Raw genomic sequence first — 22,036 nt, 5'->3', positions numbered from 1 at the left:
CATGCACAACAGAGTTTAAGAAGCACTGCTGTGACCCACAAAAACTAGCACAACCACATCTGGTTCAGGTAGGCAGGAACAAATCTTGTTGGTTTATTAGTTTATCAGTTTGGGAGCACCTGGGCGGCTCAGTGAGTGCCCAACTCTTGATTTTGGCTCAAGCCATGACTTCACGGTTCATGAGTTCAAGCCCCACATCAGGCTTGGCACTGACAACAAGGAGCCTGATTGAAATTCTCTCTCCCCTCTCTCTCTGCCCATCCCCTGCTTGTTCTTTCTCTCTCAAAATAAATAAATATTTAGAGGAAAAAAACAAAAGTTAGGTTATCACTTTGTCTGCAGAAGGGCCTGGCTTTAAGAAATACATAGGATCTAGAAGTGTTGTGTGAAATGAAATTCTAACAAATGAAGCTTACTTAGATTGGATTAACAACACTGATAAAGAGCACATAGGTCAAGGCCTTTAAAGAATCACATCCTGTTTTCTTTCCACAAAATCTTGATCAAAACACAACACATTCTCAAAAATACACTCAGTTGAATCACATGATTCTGCATATTGAAGTGACTGAACTTTGGCCTCCTGTTCTGAATAACTTTCAAAACAAATCCCAGGAGAATCACTGGATCCTCTCTAAGTAAAATGAATGCATCGAACCCCTCATAGGAAAGCCAAATGTTCCTTGCTTCCATGCCCTTGCTTTGTGTGGTTCATTAACCTCAAATGCTCCCCACTGCCCCCATATACTTCCAGAAACACACTTTTAGGACATCCAAGTCTAACTTTATTCTCCCTCCCCTTGCAGGTCTTTCCCGATTCCCTACAGCGAAAGGATTCTTTCCCTTCCCTGAGTCTAAAATGCCTGTTCTGTGGCACTTAGACCTTATAGTTATTTATAGACTGCTCAGCCTCTCCAGTTAGCTTGTGACTCTTTGCAGTTCAAGTCTCTCAATATGGAGCCCAGCTCTTCAAGTGAAATCTGCCTTCCTGGAACTTGGACTAACCGGTTTTCCTTCTTTAGATCCTTTAGCTCTATGCTAAAGATCTACACTATAGCTGTCCTTAGATCTACCCTATAGAAGCTTATTCCTCATTTGTTCAATAAATTTTTATCCAACGTCCATTCCATACAATACGTTGGCTTACAAATGATGGACTTCCAAACACTTGACATTGGAAGGCAGTGCTCACACCTCCAGGATAAGCAGCAACATTGTTCCTTGTACAGTACAGTTTCTTGGTCATGCTCCTCCACTTGTGCTCCCATCTGTCAATGTTTCTCTTAAAACAACAGAATTCAAATCAGAACAAGCACACTGCGGGGTTGTACTGACCAGTGCCGGGGACAGTGAGATGGCTGTTGTCCTTTGTGTGGACTCAAATCCTTGTACTACTAGGGAATACAGTGGCTCCCTTGACACCTGTGTCACTCCCCACACCAGGCTTTCAGTCAAAGCTCTTGCTCTTTTGCACCTGATCTGGAACATGCCAGAATCACAGACGTAGCGTTCCGTGCTTCACCATTTCTTTCCTGAGTCTTCATCTCATCTCCAAACTCATCAGTAAGGTCCTATCTCTTCCACCTGATCCTGCCTCATAAAAGCCAAATACATTACTTGCTGAACATATAAAAAAGCACCAAAAGGAAGGGATCATCTGAGGAACCAGTCCAGAGTCTCCCTTAAAATTAATTTCAACATGCAGCCTTCTACACAGAGTTTATTCAGGAGAGTGAATAATAACAGAATAGGTATTATTTACAAAATGCCCATTATGCAATGAGGACCGTGGTCAGCATTTTACAGACATCATAGCATTCCTTGCAGCCATCCCACAAATTTGGTACTGTTATCCCTCGGGTTTTTTTTTCTTGTTGTTGTTTTTAACAGAAAAACTGAGACTCGGTGAAATTCAATAATGTGCCCAGTGGTACCTAAGAAAGAGAGCCAAAGTCAAACTCACTCTGATGGCAAAGATAGTACTCTTTCCACAGTGCCCCAGACACTTTTCCCATAAAGGACCGTGAGAGGGGAAGCCCAGACTTGGCAAAACCTGGGACAAGATTCGTCTACTCAGAACTGAGCGCAGCACCTCCGGTCACACCCGGGGCAGTCCACACGACATTTACCGTTCAGCTTGGAAGACACTGATCTGATGGCAAAGTGTGCCACCTACTGACTGACATGCACTCACCCGTAGCAGGTGCATATGGCTGCCTAGATCAAAGGGCTTTCTGCTGTACACGCAAGTAAAAGATCCCATCTCATCAACTCCGACATAAGAGTCTGTCTAGCTTTGGAAATCAGTTCTTCTGAGGTAATGGCATCTTCGCAAATGGTGAGCCGCTTGCAATTAAACTCAACTGAATATGAGGTTCTGTGATCGAGGCTTGCAAAACCACAGTGGAGTTACTTTCTTGTTGATATAGATTCTGCAAAAAAATCATCAGGGAACACAAATCTAAAACTGTGTTTACTCCCCTGCCACATGGGTTGGTCAACAAAAATATTAGCCATCCCTTCTCAGAATCATGTCACTTATCCTAGAATTTATCAGGCTTGAGATTTCCGCAAATAATTTGGGGTGTATATTGTCCTGTTGTTTTATACACTTGTGGTTACTTATAAAGTATTTTTATAACACATAATATCATGCAAGCCTTCAATAACTAGTGGCAGTAAGACTAGTGCTTAAAAAGCTGCCCCAAATCATTAATCATGAGACAAAGGCTTTGTGTAATAACATCTTTTGATAAAAGTCAAATGAACTCCATGGTATGCTACCCCATTCATTTACATTAAAGGAATTTGAAAAATATTAGAGAAAATGCTCAGAAACAAATATCATTAAAGTATAAACATGCTATAATGAAAGGAGATATATGCCCTCTGAGAACTCATATGCTTCTTCACTTCACATTGATTTCTACGAAAAGAATATTCCTGAATTGATTGTATGCATTTCTCCCACAAACACCATCTTTCTTTTTAAAAATGCCATTACCAGAAGGACACATAACACAGAAGTTAAAGGAATATGTTTACAGGTACATTTCTATCCACCACATTCTTTCTTCTCCTACCCTGTAAAGAAAACAAGGTTATAATGGCTTCCTAGAGTCTCTGGAAGGGGAAAAGGGAACTTGGAAAGAGGTGGGAAGATAAAAAATTAGAGAAAATGCCTCCCTCCTAATGGCAGCTTTAGCTATAAACCAAGAACTCTCCTCGAAGAGCACAACACACGCTTAAGCTGGCCGTGGCCTGAGCCCAGCTCTTCGAGTGATAAACCTATCTCTTGGATGAGTTTTTTTTATTTGAAACCATGTGCTGCCAATCCATTAGCAGTTCATGGAAGAATTAAGTGGTTCATTTACAGTTCATTTACAGAATTTCACAGTAAAGCACACGTTAGGAGTATCGTTTTCTGTTTCACATTCGGTCTGGGTGGCAATGTAAATGTATTTTTACTGTAGACGAGAATCCATTGCTCTGGACAGGAACACTGCACTGGCCACTGCTGAGGAGGACACATTTCTCCAAACATCCCTCCCCTATAGACCATCTTGGCACCCAGAAGATTTATTAATCAACTGTAACTGCCAACCAAGTTAAAAGAACCTGCTGACCTTGAGGAGAGTATCTCAAGGCAATACGACAAATTTTCACGGGTCCAAGTAAAACAATAATTCACTCTATTGTTTCTATCCTCTGAGTAATAAATGCTAGACACTACTGCTTCCATGGTGTGTCTGGAGATTATTTCCAGAATTGAGCAGATTTTCAACATGAAATATCTTCAACCAAAATAATTAAAATGCATACAAATATGAGTTATAGTCCCTGGATCTCTTCTAATATCTACATTTCTAACTATGGCATTACTATTGTTTAAAGGAAAAATGGGATGTGTATTTAAATTTCAGCTGGAAGGATATGAGGAAAGAATAAGATGAACCACGTTACAAATATCCAAAAAATGGAACTTAGCAGGAAGACTGTTGGTAAGTAGATGAGACTCTTATACCCGACCAAGAACCTAAAAGAAAAAAGGATAAACATATGGTATTAGTAAAAACAGGTAGGGTTCATATTAATTTTAGCTCTAAATCCCCTTAAATAATAGCAGTAATAATAACGATTCCCTTAAGTAACAACAATAACAGCTTTTAGTACCGAGTGCTTCCAATGTGCCACTTTCCACATAGTAATTAAGAGTTTGTGGGGCGCCTGAGTGGCTCAAATGGTGAAGCTCAAATGGATAAGCATGGTTAATGCTACCACGACCTGCTACCGACTCTTGATTTCAGCTCAGGCCATGATGTCAAGGTTCGTGAGATCGAGCCCCACATTGGGCTTTGCACTGGCAGCACAGAGCCTGCTTGGGATTCTCTCTCTCTCTCTCTCTCTCTCTCTCTCTCAATCTCTCTCTCTCTCTCGCTTGCCCTCCCCCACTCAAACTCTTTCTCTCTCAAAATAAATAAACATTAAAAAAAGTATTAAAAAAACAAGAGTTTGCCACCATCTCAACCCCACTGTACCCATGAGAAAAGTAAAGCACTCAAGAAATGCATGTTCCAGTCCTTAAAACTAACTTCTACATTATTTCATTCCCAATAACTTTCTATTTGCAGTGAATCTTTATTTCTATTGAAAAATATCACATTTGTAGTTCTCTTTTTGGCATATCATATTTTCAAATATTCCAAAATGCAAAAATTTTAAATACTTCGGAGATTCACCTTCACATTTAACAAGCTTTCTTCTGGAGGCTAGCAGTATATTTTTAAACCATAACAGATGCACACGACCTTAAGCAGCTTTATCCCACAACCAGCTTGAGAAGCGGACACTGAACATAAAAAGAAGAAATAAAGGCTGAAAGTGGCCTTAGTCATCAAACACTAACCCTCTCGCTTGGGTAACGAGCAACGTGAAAGTCCGCACAGAACTTACTCAAATGTTAATACTGTAGCTTCAAAAGAAAAAAAAATCTGTCTTTCATGTTAAATATTCAATAGAGTAAATCCATGCAGGAATATGGTTTACCTGGATCTGTTTTAAAATTTATACCAGGAAAAAATAATGGTTGATGATGGGTAAGAAAGGGATTCTTTAAAAGCTATCAAGATCAGAAGTATAATTATGATAAAATATTTGAGAAAAACTGAAGGTTCCAAGCCTCGGGCACATAATACGCGACCAGAACAGGCCAAATAGAGCCCACATAACGTCCACAGCATGACCTGCCTGAGATTAGGCAGCGCAGATGTGTCTGAATGAATTAAGCAGTGCAGTGAACTACCTAATTTGTAAGCGTCTGCTACCACGACCTGTGTGCTTTGAACAGGCATCACGTAGCAGCCTGGATCAACAGGCAACTGCGCCTGGAGCTTAAAGAAGAGTAGAAGTTTGCAGCTGCCTACCTCCATGAGACGCGGTCTCTACAGAAGGGTATGAAATAAAAGCAGTATGGATAAAGCTGCCATATGCATTTGTGTCCCATTTGAATCGTGTCCATATGCCAAGTCTAGCATACAAAGCCCTCCACTCACTGTCAGCAAAAATAAAAGTTTCCTGTAAACTTTTGTACAATGTTGGTTTCTACTGAAACAAACAAAATCTCAAATGCTCCTATCCTAGGTGAGTAGATACTGTCAGCTCTTGCTTTCTCTCTGAAAGAGAAAACACAAAAACCCCAAAGTGATCATTGCGATTTCTGGTGATTTGGCTTAAAATTTCTTTGGCAACCAACTCACAATCTACTTAGTGGAAAATGTATAAATATCTCTAAGTTATAAGTTTTCTGTACAGCAGACAATTTTAGGCATTTTGTTATTTTTCAGAAATATAAGTTTTTACTTTACACTTATATTCTAATTCATTTCCAACCGTCTTGCTCTTGAGTGACCAAGAGGTAAGATTCCTCTAATATTTTGTTTTTCCTTATTACTCAAGCAGCTCATGCTTATTCCAGAAAATGCTGGCAAGCAAAAAAAGGCATAGGAATACTCAACATCACACCCTGAAGAGAGATCCTTTTAGATCCTTTTCTACGGATCATCATCATACTTTACATTTTTCTTTCATTCAGTAAATGAAAGTTTACATTTACTGAAAATTGAAAAGAGAAACATTTCCTGCTTGCATGGGCCTTAACATTCCAGGAAACGGTGAGTAAGTGCCATGAAGAAAATCAAACAGGGTGATGCAGAGTTATTCAGGGATGGCCTAAGGAGGTGACACTGGTCCTGAGGCCTGAATGGCTGTGTCTCCTGCTCTAAAACGATACGGTATCAGAACACTTCAGACAAAGACCTAAGCAAGAGTCAAGGCCCAGGAGAGGCATGAGCTCAATGTGCTTTAGAAACAGAAAGGGGGCAGAAGAGCAGAGAAGGGAAGAGAGGAAAGAGATGAAGTCCAAAGGGAGAGATCGAATCACATGACACCTCACAGGCAAGGAGTTTGGATTTTATTTTGAAGACGCAGAAAAGTCAGTGGAAGCCATTAAGCAGAGAGAAAAAAAGGAAACTGTTTGCCTTTTAAAAAGACCACCCTGATTGCTAAGTGGGGATGAACTATAAATCAGGGATAAGAGCTGACCAACTGGAGAAAGAACAGGAAGGACGTGGTGATGAGCTGGATGTGGGAAGGGAAGAATGGAACACAACAGTAATCCAAGGATGACAGTCGTTATTCACACGGGGAACTGGATGCCATTTTACTGAAAGCAGGAAGAGACTGGGGTGTGGTATGACTGCTGGGTACTGTGTGTGAGCCATGGTTCCAGCCATTGTACATGTCTTAACCATAAAGCAGGCATTGTCACAACTATTATCCTCATTTTTATAGATGAAAAAAGTGAGGCACAGAGAGGTAAAGCAACTTGCTAAAGGTCAGACTGCTGTGTGGTAAAGCCTGACTTGAATCCAGGCAACTTGACCCTTAACCATGACTAAATACAATCATGTATGTTTTCCTAAAAATAGAGCCATCCCACAGTTACCATTTTATAATTTCCTACATTTCAGTTAGGTCGTTTCAACTAAAAAACCTTAAAAGCAAAAATAACGAGCTTAAAATGAATTCCGATCAAGAAAAAAACACAATTTCTGAAAAGTGGGCAAAAGTGCTTCAAGATGCAAAACACTTACAAAAATCTCATTATTTACCAAAATCAACCATTCAAAAAATGAGCTAGGGTCTTTATTTCCTACCAGTTGCCAATTCAATCAAACTACTGGGTTGACCAATCTGCTTTTAGCCAAATCATATGCTACCAAAGCCCTTCCCTCCCACCACCCCTGAAGACGTTTCTATGTGGTAAATAACATTCAGAGCTCAGTAAAAACTGCGATTTCAGCTAATTAACAGAAATAAACAATCACACGGAAATGCAATAACCAGCCTTGCAAAGACTAATATACACACCTTGGAAGCAAAGATGTCAGAAAAAACAATGTTATTAGAAGACATCCTTTTAAAAGCCAAGAATCTGAATTGAAGTCCAGTATGTATCCAACAGCCCACATGGTAATCACAGAAAGCATCAGCAGCAGGAAGAGCTATTAAGAGATTCAGAATTTTAGAACCTTATGGATTTCACCTCCTAAGTATCCAATAATGATTAGTACCACAGAAGAACTTCTTCTGAAATATATAACTATTAATACAACAGCAGAACACAGTTGTTCTTCAAAATTGCTGATTAGTAAATGTGAAGTCTGAGAAAATTACCAATCTTGGAAACAATCCTTTAAAAACCTTAGATTTTATAAAATATTGCCTAAACATGTTTTCTTGTGCTTTCTTCCCCTCCAAGAAACAGGGGTCTTTCAGAGGAGTGCTAATGAGAGCTGACATTTTTAAAAATAATTTCTTTCAAACAGTATTGTAGGTCAGAAAGCACAAAGCAAAACAAAGGGACCACACAAAAATCAGGACACCCAAGGCTCAAGGTGGAGAGTGCAGCAGTTCCAGCCTGGACACCAGATGGTGCCATCCCTTAATAAAGGTCAGAGGGAACAAGTCCGCAGAAAAGACGACAGTTGGAGGCATGTGGAATTTCAGATGCCTATGGGGAGATAGCCAGGAGGCAGTCAGAAAAGCAGTCGACCACCCAGGAGAAAACTTTGTATTCATCAGTATATAATCTGGAAAGCCATGAACCAGTAACATCCCAAGGACTGTGTGCAAGGTAGAAAGGGGCAGAATCTTCGCCAACACAAACGCTGAAGGGGAAAAAAGTTAAGTTGTTAAAGGTAACGAAGAGTGACTGGTGTGACCAGAAAGGCAGGACGTGAACACAGGAGAAAGGTCCCAGCAAAGCCAAGGAAGATTCAAGTTTCAAGAAAGGAGTAATTCTCAGTTGTCAAATGTCACACGGAGGCCAAAGACTGAAACATGTCCTTGGGATGCTAATCATTTAGGTTTATGCCGGCAAAGTGAAAAGAATGAAATGTCTATGAACCAACAGTGTGACTGTCTGTACTGAAGCCAGGCACCACATTTCTGCAATGCAGTCCCTTAACTGCGATATACATGACCTTGGAAGCCAGTAAGGCTTTTGCAACGGCAAAGGGAAAAAATATATTCTGCCCTATTTTCTTCCACTTTTATTTCTCTAAGTGTTCTGAGGATGAATACTTTCAAATGCTATCAAATCTTTTAAAGTCCTATATCAGTTAAATGTCTGACTCTTGGTTTCAGCTCAGGTCATGATCTCACAGTTCGTGAGTTTGAGCCCCGTGTCGGGCTCTGGGCAGACGGTGCGGAGCCTGTTTGGGATTGTCTCTACCCCTCTCTATGACCCCTCTCACCCCGGCTCATGCTGTCTCTGTCTCCCTCAAAATAAATAAACTTTAAAAAAATATATAAAAATTAAAAAAAATAAAATCCTAAATCTAATTTGCAAGGTAATCAAGTTTAGATTTTTTTTAAAGGTAGTAAACTTAGAATCTATGAGCAACATAATCTCAGAACAGAAATAAGAATTAAATATGGATTTCAAATTTTTTCTTTCTTTTTAATTTGAGAAAGAGAGAAAGAGAGAGAGCACACAAGTGGGGAAGAAGGGCAAAGGGAGAGAGAGAATCCCAAGCAGGATCCATGCCCACTGCAGAGCCCAACACAGGGCTTGATCCCATGACCCTGGGATCATGACCTGAGCTGAAATGAAGAGTCAGATGCTCAACCAACTGAGCCACCCAGGAGCCCCTGGATCTCAAAGTTCAATCCCAGATATAACACTCATAAATGAGCCACACTATTTACTCACTCAATAAATATTCCATTGTACACTATATGCTGCAGCACTGTTCTAAGCACTTGGGACACATCATGAATTTAAGGTTTTTCTCTCATGGAGCTTAAATTCTAGCAGAAGATGACAGCCAAATGTATTAAGTGGTTTAATAGCATATAAACAGCTGGATCACACAGGGCCTCGTAAGTCACTGAAAGGACTTGGGCTTTTATTCTAGGGGAAAGGGGGAGACATCACAGGATTCTGAGCAGATGAATGACAGGATCTGACCTACATTTTAAAAGATTCATCAGTGGACGCCTGGGTGGCTCAGTCAGTTGAGCATCCAACTTCAGTTCAGGCCATGATCTCACAGTTTACACTGCATCGGGGCCTCTGCTGTCAGCACAGAGCCCACTTCAGATCCTCTCTCTCCCTCTCTCTCTGCCCCTTCCCCTGCCTCAAAAATAAGTTAAAAAAAAAAAAAAAGATTCACCTGGCTGCTCAGCTGGGAATGGACTAGAAGTGAGTGGGAGCAGGGGGATGACAGACAACTGCAGTAAGCCGCAGGAAAGACACTGGAGGCTGGACCAAAATGCCATTGGTGGAACAGTGAGAAGAGATCAGATTCTGGATATATACTGAGGGCAGAATTAGCCAATGTGTTTTCCTAATGGACTGGATACATGGCATGACAGAGAAAAGACAAAAATGACTGAAGACTGGAGTTGCCACCTACTGAGAAGGGACAGGCTGTAGATGGAGTAGTTGGGGCGGGGTGGGAAAAAGATCAGGAGTTCAGTTTTGGATATGTATATTGGAGATATCTATAAGACATTGAACTGGATAAGTCAAGTAGGTAATTCGATATAGGAGTCTGGAAAGATCTGGACTGAAGATAACTTTGGGAGCTGTCAATACACACACGGCATTTAACGCCACGGAGGTGCATGAGATCACCAAAAGAGGTCCAAGAACAAAATCTTGGGTCACCCTACCAATAAGGATAGGGGAGAAGCAGAGGAGCTGGCAAAGGATACTGAGGAGTAGCAGTTACTTTTTCCTCTCTCCCTCTACACGCCTGAATGCAAAATAGATGCAGTATTCATAATGAACCTCTGCAGAGAAATCTGGGCTCTGTGAATTTAGAATCGTTCTGAAAGTATAATTACTAATCATCATTAGAAAAGATGATGCCGTCTTTCATATCTGAAAACATTAAAAACAGAATCAGTTCAACACCCCATTTTAATAATTTGAATTATGACTAATACGACACTACTAGGGCTGGATTTTTATGAGAATAAGCTGAACTTCTTAACTTTCCCCATCAGTTTAACTGTTAAGTTCAGGAGGACATCACTCAGAAGAACTGCCAAGTTGAACAAAGCATAAAACTGGGGGTCATCTCTTGAAATTCTAGATGTTTTCATTTTGTGAAATCTGCTAACTCCTCATGATTCTAACAAAACATTGAATGCTACTGTTTGCCCCTTGAAAAAGATTTTCAGTAAAAACAAATTTTCCTCTTGCTACTCTAAGAATTTAAACCATCTGTTTCAATTCATTCATTAAGTAAATGTGGAAGTCTGCTATGATATTCACAAGATAACATGTAGCTTTAGAGCCATCTAGCTGAGGACCAATAGTAAATTGCCAATGAAAGTGCCACACTTCCAACTCTGGGCTATGGGACACATGGGGCAGATGTGACCAGTGGATATAATGCAGCCCTAAGCCAACTTCCTGGTTTCATCCTGGTTTCCCCCCTGATTTGCCTTAAAAACAGAAACACAAATGAATAAAACGGTTCTTATGGCCCACAGAACAGGACCCATATGAAAATACCTCGCATTTCTGCAGCCACCTCCAGAGTCTGAACTTTTTGTTAGCTCTCATTTTGGCTTCTGTTTTTAGCATGTGAATAATGAGCCTATTTTTGTTTTGTAGAGCCATATCAAGAGGTGTTTCGCCCTTAAAAAAAAAAAAAGAGAGAGTGAGAGAGAGAAAGTTCAATTATATTTTTGATAAGAGTATGGGTGTTAAATATTGTACAAGAAATCAGCAGAATCATAGACTCAGTGTATTCATTCTGGAAGTAGTCAGTTACTGTCGTTGGTTATTTATCTTGTGGTAATTGAAAAATATATGTATAGCTTATGTTTATGTTGATGTACTAATTTTCTAACTGAATATATAATAAACTAAAGGAGATAAATACCTGGTCATACCTTAACATTTCGGATGTCCAGGCTAGAACCGGCTTCCAAAAGTTTATCTACAGCATTAACATTTCCCGCTGCAACTGCCCAGTGGAGTGGAGTGTTTTGGTGTATTTTATCAACCACACTGAGAGAAGGATTAAACTTTAAAAGAAATCCAGTTGGTTCTGGCCTGTCTCAAAACAATAAAATACCAAGGAGTATTAGAGAGATGAATGAGTTGAAAGGTAAATGCAAATAATGAATCTTTTAAGCTAACATATAAATTAACCACTCAGTTAAGTATTCTGAAGATCGAGAAACTTCTTTGTGCAGAGTTCTATTCCAGGGGCTAATAGGAGAGATGCACCTCCAAAAAAAGACATCTATTATGTGATAGTCGGCAATACAAATACGGTAATTTCAACATCAATATGCTGGAATAACTGCTTTTGTTTTTCAAACTTTTACTTTCATGTAGTTATTGTAGTGCTTACCTTTTTTTTTTTTTATTGTGAATTTAACTTGGGCCAATGCTATGTTATTTATCTAATTAAAAACTAAATGTACGCAACACTATATTTGAGGAGATAAACCAAAAGCTGACTTCCATGCTTCCTTTAACCAATTATTAAATAAAACAGGCATAAATAATGTCCTAAAACATTCATTTATCTTAGAAACCTATGGACTAAAAGGCAGAGTTCAATAAAATATTTTTACTTTACCATAAATACCTTCTCTTCCTTCATGACTACTCAAAAGATTCTTTTAATAAAGCAGTATTCTATTTTACTTATTCTATCAACATCTTTAAACACTATTATCTGACCTCAGAGTTGTCGGCGAAAAAGACAAAATGCTTTTTAACAAAATTCAACCCTCAGCCCCAGCACTCCGTGATCAAAAGGAAATGGCATCACAACTACCTTGGATCCTAGGAGAGAAATCCTAAGTAAAAGTAGAATCAGAAATTAAGCACAACACAAATTCATAAAGGCAAAACTGTAGCAAGTATTTGAACAGAAGAATACCAGAAGTTAGACTACATGGTGGCCATTAATCACATGTGTTTATAAACAAACAGAAAAACTTAAACATGTAAGTACCTGATAGAAACATATAAACAGACCATACTCATATTCATAGATATTCAAAATCTGCTATTTTCAGAGCAGTCAACAATGTCAGAGAAACTTAAAACATACTGTTGTCTGGAAAGAAGATTTTATCATCTCGATTTCAAACTTTGAGAACATTTAAACCTGTAGTCATTTTTTTTTAAAAATGCAAACTGAGAGGGGCGCCTGGGTGGCGCAGTCGGTTAAGCGTCCGACTACAGCCAGGTCACGATCTCGCGGTCCGGGAGTTCGAGCCCCGCGTCGGGCTCTGGGCTGATGGCTCAGAGCCTGGAGCCTGTTTCCGATTCTGTGTCTCCCTCTCTCTCTGCCCCTCCCCCGTTCATGCTCTGTCTCTCTCTGTCCCAAAAATAAATAAACGTTGAAAAAAAAAAATTAAAAAAAAAAAATGCAAACTGAGAAATATAAGCCATGTTCACAGCATATACTATAAAATCTCTACCTGCTCTATAAGGAAATTTTTTTCTTATTAGCAGTTTTCAAATTGTTCCCCAAAGCTATCAGAAGAGAAATTTTATTTCAGTGGTGCTTTTCTAGCCGTAACTACATTAAACGTTCATACCACAGTCACAGGGTAGAAAATCTTCAGAATGTAGTATCATCTCAACATAGACTAGGCTACTTAAAATTATACACACAGAAAAGAAATTGTTAGAACCAAGAATCAGAAAAAGGCAAGTCAGTTAGACTTACTTACCCAAGTACTTTGTGAGCTGATAACATGAGAGGTGTCTGCCCATTTAAATCTGTCATATTCACACTCTGTTCGAAAAGAAGAGTCAATCAGCCTAACTGTAAACACAGTCAAAATTCTCTCTTCTCTTAATAGAAGTATCTCTTTAATACATTCAACATCACCATTGCTTTTACAAGAAGTGTTCTGATATCATTTGAACAAAACAGTGTTCTGCTCCTCACCCAAAGGGTGAAAATCCATTGATTTCTACAAAATACTCATAAAGGAAAAATCTGAATATACGTTTCAAAGTGTTGCATGATGTGAATGGAAGAAAGCGAAGGGAAAGAGGAAAATGCTGACAATCACCATCAGATATAAGAGACCTTAGGAGTCATCTAGTTTAGACCTTACCTGACACAGTAATTCAGATTATCATGTCTTACACAAAGCCACCCAGTCTCCATGTAAACACTTCCAGTGACAATGAAACCTCTATCTTTTCTGAGACAACTCATTGTAATTTTGGACTTATGTTTCAAAGACTAAAACATGAAAAGTTCTTTTCTATTTTTTATAATATGGAGGTGGGGGTGGGGAAAGAAACCATATCTCCATAAGGATATGCTCCTTTTAATAAAATGCGCCCGTGTTTGAGGTGCACAATAATGGTTCTAACCAAGTCAAGGAAAGAGTTTCAGTTACCGAAGTGTCTCTTGGGCCTTGGAGGAATACGACTTGGGAAAGAGCCCAAGGAGAAGCAAACAGGGCTCCTCCTCATACGTCTTCCCAAAATGAGACCCAGGAGGTTATAATTATTCTACTTCAGTGGGCTAAGTCTGAGAGAAAGTGCTTATTTAAAAGGAACACAATCATTCCAACAGCATTTGTGCAAACATGTTTCCACGCCTGTTATAGGCAAGTCTGCTGATACAGAAACCACTCTGCTACCAGAAAGCATATCCCAGGCAAGTATGGCTGACAGGGAGACTCCCACTGCCAATACCCTATAATTTAACCTGTGCCATAAATGGATGCCTCTTAAGGCAAGTCATTTTTCATGGAATTACTTTAGAGAACAATAAGAAGCACACATTCAAATTGGTCTCCCATTTGCACTCAAATAATGAAAGCAAATGATGGGTTCATTTAGTGATCTGACTACCATTTCTACATTCAACCAGAAGAAAAATACAGGCTTTTGAAGTCATGTTTTTGAAAAACTCTGCAAATTACTGGGATCATAAGAAAATCTATTACAGGCTTACAAGTTTCAAAAACATCTATTACATGTTACTGAGCTAAATGACCTGTCCTTTTTGCTCCAATGAAGCTGGAAAAGCAGCATTCAATACCTAGACTTACTGGGGCTAATATTTGAATATTTGATACCCATAACATATACTCTAAAACTGAGGGCAGACCTACTACTAATCATCCTCCCAATCTCTTCAGATTCACAGCAGCTGGAGTATAAGATATGTTCCTAAACATACCTGTCCTTTTGAGATGAGATACGCTATAATAGGCATGTGTTGAAATAATACTGCCAGGTGGATGCTGCTGAATCCCTCCCCATCGATGAGAGTGGGGTCGGCTCCATACTGGAGTAATAATATGACCATAGGCAAATGTCCTTGTCTGCAAATAGAGAGTAAAAATTACACCGTTTTCTACAGCATGCAGTAAAAGAAAAAATTTCAGGAAGAAACTGGTATCCCTAAGACATGAGAGATTTGGGGGGCACCTGGGTGGCTCAGTCGGTTAAGTGTCCGACCTCAGTTCAGGCCATGAGCTCGTGGTTTGTGGGTTCGAGCCCCACATCGGGCTCTGTGCTAACAGCTCGGAGCCTGGAGCCTGCTTCGGATTCTGTGTCTCCCTGTCTGTCTGCCCCTCCCCTGCTTATTCATATTCTCTCTCTCGCTCTCTCTCTTTCAAAAATAAATAAATATTAAAAAAAAAAAACTTCAAAACATGAGAGATTTTGGTTCGATACAAAGAGTATTTCCTAACAGACTTTCAAAACACTGGAGACTGTCCAAATGTATTTCACTTTGACACTCCAAACTTAGGGCTATTCTGGACAGTCCTTCTTGAATGCAGGTAATACACTTAATAACCTCCCAATCTATTATCAAACCTTGTGTTGCTATAACGTATAAATAATACATGTATAATAATAATAATTATACGTGACTAATGCTAAAAATAAAAACTTAAAAAAAAATTTTTTAACGTTTATTTATTTTTGAGAGAGACAGAGTGCGAGCAGGGGAGGGACAGAGAGAGAGAGGGAAACACAGAATCCGAAGCAGGCTACAGGCTCCGAGCTGTCAGCACAGAGCCCAACTCTGGGCTCCAACTCACAAACCATGAGATCAGGACCTGAGCCAAAGTCAGACGCTTAACTGACTGAACCACCCAGGTGCCCCTGAAAATGAAAACTTCAAAACCACGTACACTTCACTGTTGTTATTTTATTTTATTTATTTATTTTTTTTTCAACGTTTATTTATTTTTGGGACAGAGAGAGACAGAGCATGAACGGGGGAGGGGCAGAGAGAGAGGGAGACACAGAATCGGAAACAGGCTCCAGGCTCCGAGCCATCAGCCCAGAGCCTGACGCGGGGCTCGAACTCCCGGACCGCGAGATCATGACCTGGCTGAAGTCGGACGCTTAACCGACTGCGCCACCCAGGCGCCCCTTCACTGTTGTTATTTTAAAACCAAGAAATAATCATGAGAATTGAGGTATAACATTCAGATTGCAGGTATATACCATGATAATATTATTCTTAGAACTACAGACTTCTACATTTGAATATGGCTCATTTTCCATGTAAAGCATTGCACCCCACTTGCTCAAAAGGGAGGAGTTGGTTAACCTTAGATTCTTCAAAATTCTGGGCAGTGGGAAAAAGATTCCACTCCTGTCTTAAATAAACAAGTACTCATTTTAGTTCTAGGTTCACGTCAACCCCACCAGCCAGAGACTGGAATTAAAATGACAGATGAAGAGGAGCATCTGGTTAGCTCGGCTGGTTAAGCACTAGACTCTCGACTTCAGCTCAGGTAATGATCTTGTGTTTTTTGAGTTCGGGCCCGGCATGGGGCTTGGAACTGTAAGCACCAATTCCATCTCTCCCTCTGCCCCTCCCCCAATCTCTCTCTCACAAAATAAATAAAACTTTAAAAAGAAATGACAGATGAAGAAACTATTAAGTATCAAGACAGGCACATATTAATTTCAGCTTCAAATGGCCAATATAATCCAGAGAAAAACACTAAGTAAGTTTACAGTTCACTGACTTATCACTTTATCCATGTGATCAGCTATAAAAGATACTTATTTTGATTATAAGAAAGTATAATACACATATTTCAGTTTTAGCATCATAGTGGGACCCTAAATTAAACAAAAAAATATATACTGTCTCAAAACTATAATTTTCTTTTTTTAATGAAAGGGAAAAAAGGGAAAGAAAGCCTTTCTTATGGCCCACAACAGCAGTTTCCCGATATGATAGTTACTAGGCACATTGGCTATTTAAATTCAAATTAGTTAAAATTAAATAAAATTAAAAATTCATTTCCTTAGTTGCATTAGCCACATTTCACATTTCCTATGTGGCTAGTAGCCACAATACTCGATGGCACAAAATAGAACATTTCCATCATCACAGAAAGTTCTGCCAGAAAGTGCTAGTCTACAAGATTCAGAAAATGAACTTAAGTCACCGTGACTCTGAACAGCAATTTCAGTGTTTCAAGAAATCTTTACCTGATGGCCCAGTGAAGAGGTGTCGAATTTAAATCTCCACCCAACTGATCTACTACAGCACCTTTTGAAATATAAAACCTATTAAAAGGAGACATAAATGAAAATAAGATTTAAAACTTAAAATACATACTGAGAAAGAAAACATCAATTTTTCTTAGTAATAAATATACGACAACAGAAATTATAATAATAACCCTCCCCCGAAACACTCAGACCTACAGAAGTCTGAGATTCACACAAAGGCATCAAACAGATCCCTGGTGAAATAGTCTTAGCATATCAGTAATTACTCCTGCTGTCATAAGCTTTCCATCATAACTTACATACCAAACGCATGATAACTACTCTCACCATATATTCTAATTACCCAGCACTCTTAAAATGGTTTATATTCGGGGCGCCTGGGTGGCGCAGTCGGTTAAGCATCCGACTTCAGCCAGGTCACGATCTCGCGGTCCGTGAGTTCGAGCCCCGCGTCAGGCTCTGGGCTGATGGCTCAGAGCCTGGAGCCTGTTTCCGATTCTGTGTCTCCCTCTCTCTCTGCCCCTCCCCCGTTCATGCTCTGTCTCTCTCTGTCCCAAAAATAAATAAAAACGTTGAAAAAAAAATTTTTTAAATGGTTTATATTCAAAACACTTAGGATCACACAGATATTCTACTTAACCCACAAGAAGAAACGTGGAATAATGTCACTTGTAAAATTACTATGTGGAATTGAATTCTAAAAGTAAGTAGTAAAAACTTAATTCAAAATCCTTTCAGAAAAGTTAGATATTCTGAGTATTTGGCTTCCTATTTTGGGGTCACAGAGGTGATACACTGTATCAAGTGAACCTATAAGATGAAGAGACTTTTCTTCTGTGGTTTACAGGAAGTGGTCTCATTATGCTAAAGTTGTACTTCATATATCATATTATCTAAATAATATACTAGTTTATTTCCACAGAAAAGGTGTTTGCCTGTGACTATAAAGTGTGGTTTTTTAAGTGTATTTTAAACTTTAGTACATTTTTATTTTCTTAAATCCCAAGGATTTTAAATATATATAATACAAAATACATACACATTCACATACACACATTTAATTTACATGCTAAGGTATAAAATAAAGAAACAAACAAAAACCACACAATGGGGAAGTAGTGCTCTATGAAGGGGAAATATTTCATACAATCCAAACATGTCTACCTAAAAATGTATTCCATATTTAATCTAAAAAATGGTTAAATCATTCTCCTACCCATCCATACCTCCTGGGATTTTAACAAAGTAAAATATTTCCATGTTTTTTCTAAACTAGACGAAACTTTCTGTTCTATCCTGAGACAGTTTATGTTACGTTTTTCCTTTTCAAAAAATGTTCAGGGCACCTGGCTGGCTCAGTCAGTAAAGCATGCAACTCTTGATCTTGCGGTTGTGAGTTCAAGCCCCACATGGGGCCTAGAGGCTATTTAGAAAAGAAAAAAACAAAAACAACAGTATTCCATTTCATTGCCTGAACTTTATCTTTACAATGGGTCCCATGGCTTTATCTTTAATTTTCCTTTTTGGGCCAGTGAGAGTCCTGAACTAGATGGTCAATAAAGCCCTTTTCAACACGATAATAACCGATGCATGCAACACAAAATTTCAGGTATTCATTCACAATAAAAGATTATAGATGGTACAGCATTCATACTTGTACTAAAAGAAAAAGACAACTGAAAAGAGGTCTAGAATAAAAAATACATACTTAATAACACACACACAGCCCATCTTACTTTACAAGATCCAGCCTGTTGTTAATAGCAGCCCAATGAAGAAGCGACACATTTTCTTTGTCTGGTTGCCTGACGTCATATCCTGCTTCTACCAACTCTTTACAACGTTCAAAAATCCCGTACCTGAAATAAGAGGGGGAAAAAAAAGGCAGAATGATACCATTAAAATAATTTCAAATACCAAAATTTATTCCGTTTACCATGTCTTTATCTAATCTCTCAGCCAACACAGATACAATAATTAACAAGAATAAAAAAAAAGAGGATGTATTCTTAAGCCAAACAATAAAAGTAAACTTTATTTACTAACTGATCAGACAGATACACGTGGAGTTGAACTTGATTTTCTTAATTAAACTTCAACATTCACATTTGCCCTCCCTCAATAAATTTCATTTTATCATTTCCTATATGCCAGGAATGTATGATGCTCGTCCCTAACTACAATCCTATCCCTGAATAAGAGAGACAGACTAACAGCAAACTTGGAATGGGATAAATTCAACAATACGATGTGGGCGTGGTGTAATTATAGCAAAGAAAGGAATGATTAGCCCTTCCTGAAGGAGATAAAGCATGATATATAAGCTGTTTTATAGGCTGAAGGAAGGGCATTTCAGGCAGAGAAAAGAGCATGTATAAAAACCAGAGACGTGAAACTGCATGGATGTTCAGAGAAATATAAGCAATTTAGCACAGCAGAAACATAAAAGCATAAAAAAAGGGAGTGGCAAGAGATCAGGCTAAAAGAGGCAGGCAAAGGCTGCTTGGGCCTCTATGCCATGCTATGCAGCTTCAGACTTCATAGTTCGGAGGGAAGCTGCTGAAGATTTTAAAAAGGAAAGCATACCCACTTTGAGTTCTAAGAAAGATCCCATTTGTGGTGGTATGGAGGCTAATCAGAAGAGCGTGACTTGGGCACCTGGGTGGCGCAGTCGGTTAGGCGTCCGACTTCAGCCAGGTCACGATCTCGCGGTCCGGGAGTTCGAGCCCCGCGTCGGGCTCTGGGCTGATGGCTCAGAGCCTGGAGCCTGTTTCCGATTCTGTGTCTCCCTCTCTCTCTGCCCCTCCCCCGTTCATGCTCTGTCTCTCTCTGTCCCAAAAATAAATAAACGTTGAAAAAAAAAATTTAAAAAAAAAAAAAAAAAGAAGAGCGTGACTCTTCTACATAAAAATAGGTGGGAGGTAATGAGAACCTGAACTAAGAGAGGCAGTAAGAATGGAAAAGGAGGAATGGACTTGAGGGATATTTAAGATGGTTATTTAAGTGACTATCAGAATAAAAAATATCTTTTGAATACTACAAAAATTTTTTAAATCATTCATTAGCTTTATTTCTTTCTAATAGAAACTATTAAGTCCCCAACAGACCATTTAGCACTTTCTTTGAGACTTATTTTTTATGTGTTTTTTTTTTTTTTTAATTTATTTGAGAGAAAGAGCACACATGCGTGCGTGCGAGTTGGGAAGGAGCAGAAAGAGAGGGAGAAGGAGAGAATCCCAAGCAGGCTCCATACTGTCAGCACAGAGCCCAACGTGGGCTCGAACCTACGAACTGTGAGATCACGACTTGAGCCGAAATCAAGGCAGATGCTTAACTGACTGAGCCACCCAGGCGCCCCGATACTTATTTCTATTTAGAGGGAGCCAAATGTTTCAATAGGCCTTTAAGGGTGAAAATCACAATGTTAAATTAAATAACGTATACCTCACCAAAATGTGTGTGCTGATCAGGCTGTCTTTAAGGTACTTTTTAAAAGGTAGAGATACTTATTGACAATGTTAAGTGAAAATAGTAATGAGAGTGAACTGTGAATAAAGATACGTATATTTATATTCTCCATGTTTTAAAGGTCAACTTTAACATTTTACTGAAAAAGAAATACTCCCTTTATGTGAGAAATACAGTAAGAGTACACATTAATTAGGATTTTGGTGATTTAGAGAACATACATATCCTAGCTCTCTTTGCCTTTTCCAAACACCACCTAATGATATTCCCACAACCACTTAAGGAGGTCTAAGACCTAAAGTAAATTTTAGGAAAGATATAAAACGTGAGTTTTTACTGGAATTCTCTGTGAACATAGCCTAATTTCTTTTATTTATCATAACAGAGCTCTACTGGCAGCAGAGAAACATTTAAATGCTTCTATGCTAATTAAAGCAAAAAATTACCTTAAGAACACTCTTACCTTCACATAAATATAATAATACAAGTAATATCAAAAAAGACTCACCTAAAGTAGCAGTTCCAAGGGCTTTTCGAGTTCATATGAATTAGTAATTAGAATACTCAAATAATTATTGATTTCTTTTTTTAACACTTATTTATTTTTGAGAGACAGAGCACAAGCAGGGGAGGGGCAGAGAGAGGGAGAAAACACAGAATCTGAAGCAGGTTCCAGGCTCTGAGCTGTCAGCGCAGAACCCGACGTGGGGCAAACTTACGAACTGCAAGATCATGACCTGAGCTGAAGTCAGACGCTTAACCAGCTGAGCTACCCAGGCACCACAAGTTGATTATTTTTTAACATAAATAATAGATTAGTTTTTGTTAAGGCCTAACAGACTAATCAGTCACCAAATGTCTTTGCTTTTGAGAGAAATTATATCAAGTTAGTGTGGTAACATTAGTTCCTTACATGCTGATTAGAAGCTCTGATGGGCAGATTTACATTTGATCACTAAGAAAATGATTCCTAATTAATGTAATCTAAAAGACAAAATATTTCGAAACATGTTCAATGGCAAGAGGTGGGGTGGATGTTAATAACCAGTGAGATCCATGAGGGGGAAAATGTTAGAAATGATTTAATACAAATACCCACATATGGAGAGCTCAAGGGGAAACTTTCAAAACACACTTTCATTTACAGTGCAAGCAAATAACCCACTATATGTTTCAAGTGGCCAGAAAACCTATTTCTATTTTACTGACATTTTTCCAGGGCACCCAGTACAATGGGTACATAGAAAGTATTTGAGGGCCACCTGGGCGGGTCAGTTGATTAAGCATCCAACTCTCGGTTTCGGCTCAGGTCATGATCTCCAGCTTCGTGAGATCAAGTCCCACATCAGGGTCTGCGCTGACAGTGCGGAGACTGCTTGGGACTCTCTTTCCCCCGCTCCTCCTGCTGCGCTTGCTCTCTCTCTCAACATAAATAAACATTTAAAAAAAAAGAAAGAAAGTACTTGATAAATAATCGTTTAAAATATCCATTAAGTGTCCGAGCTG

The 22,036-nt window shown here is 39.0% G+C and overlaps 1 protein-coding gene across 4 annotated transcripts in view; it reads right to left on the bottom strand.

Moving 5' to 3' along the window:
* The window catches only part of ZDHHC13 (zinc finger DHHC-type palmitoyltransferase 13), a 51,917-nt gene that overhangs the window by 15,528 nt on the left and 14,353 nt on the right, over positions 1-22,036 (bottom strand). For all 4 annotated transcript variants that reach the window (XM_047070836.1, XM_047070837.1, XM_047070840.1 and 1 more), the window contains 8 exons: positions 18,799-18,921; positions 17,039-17,116; positions 14,754-14,898; positions 13,279-13,343; positions 11,473-11,635; positions 11,090-11,215; positions 7,429-7,562; positions 3,936-4,036 (listed from right to left, as the gene is read on the bottom strand). In XM_047070836.1, the coding sequence (XP_046926792.1) occupies positions 3,936-4,036; positions 7,429-7,562; positions 11,090-11,215; positions 11,473-11,635; positions 13,279-13,343; positions 14,754-14,898; positions 17,039-17,116; positions 18,799-18,921 (935 nt within the window). The remainder of the gene's footprint in view (positions 1-3,935; positions 4,037-7,428; positions 7,563-11,089; positions 11,216-11,472; positions 11,636-13,278; positions 13,344-14,753; positions 14,899-17,038; positions 17,117-18,798; positions 18,922-22,036) is intronic.

This window comes from Lynx rufus, unplaced genomic scaffold (assembly GCF_022079265.1).
Source record: "Lynx rufus isolate CCGP_SWC_20201006 ecotype Redwood Valley unplaced genomic scaffold, mLynRuf1.p SCAF_9, whole genome shotgun sequence".
In the NCBI taxonomy this organism is placed as follows: Eukaryota; Metazoa; Chordata; class Mammalia; order Carnivora; family Felidae; genus Lynx; species Lynx rufus.
Note: the sequence above shows the minus strand (reverse complement) of the source record. Positions and strands in the feature narration are given on the sequence as shown.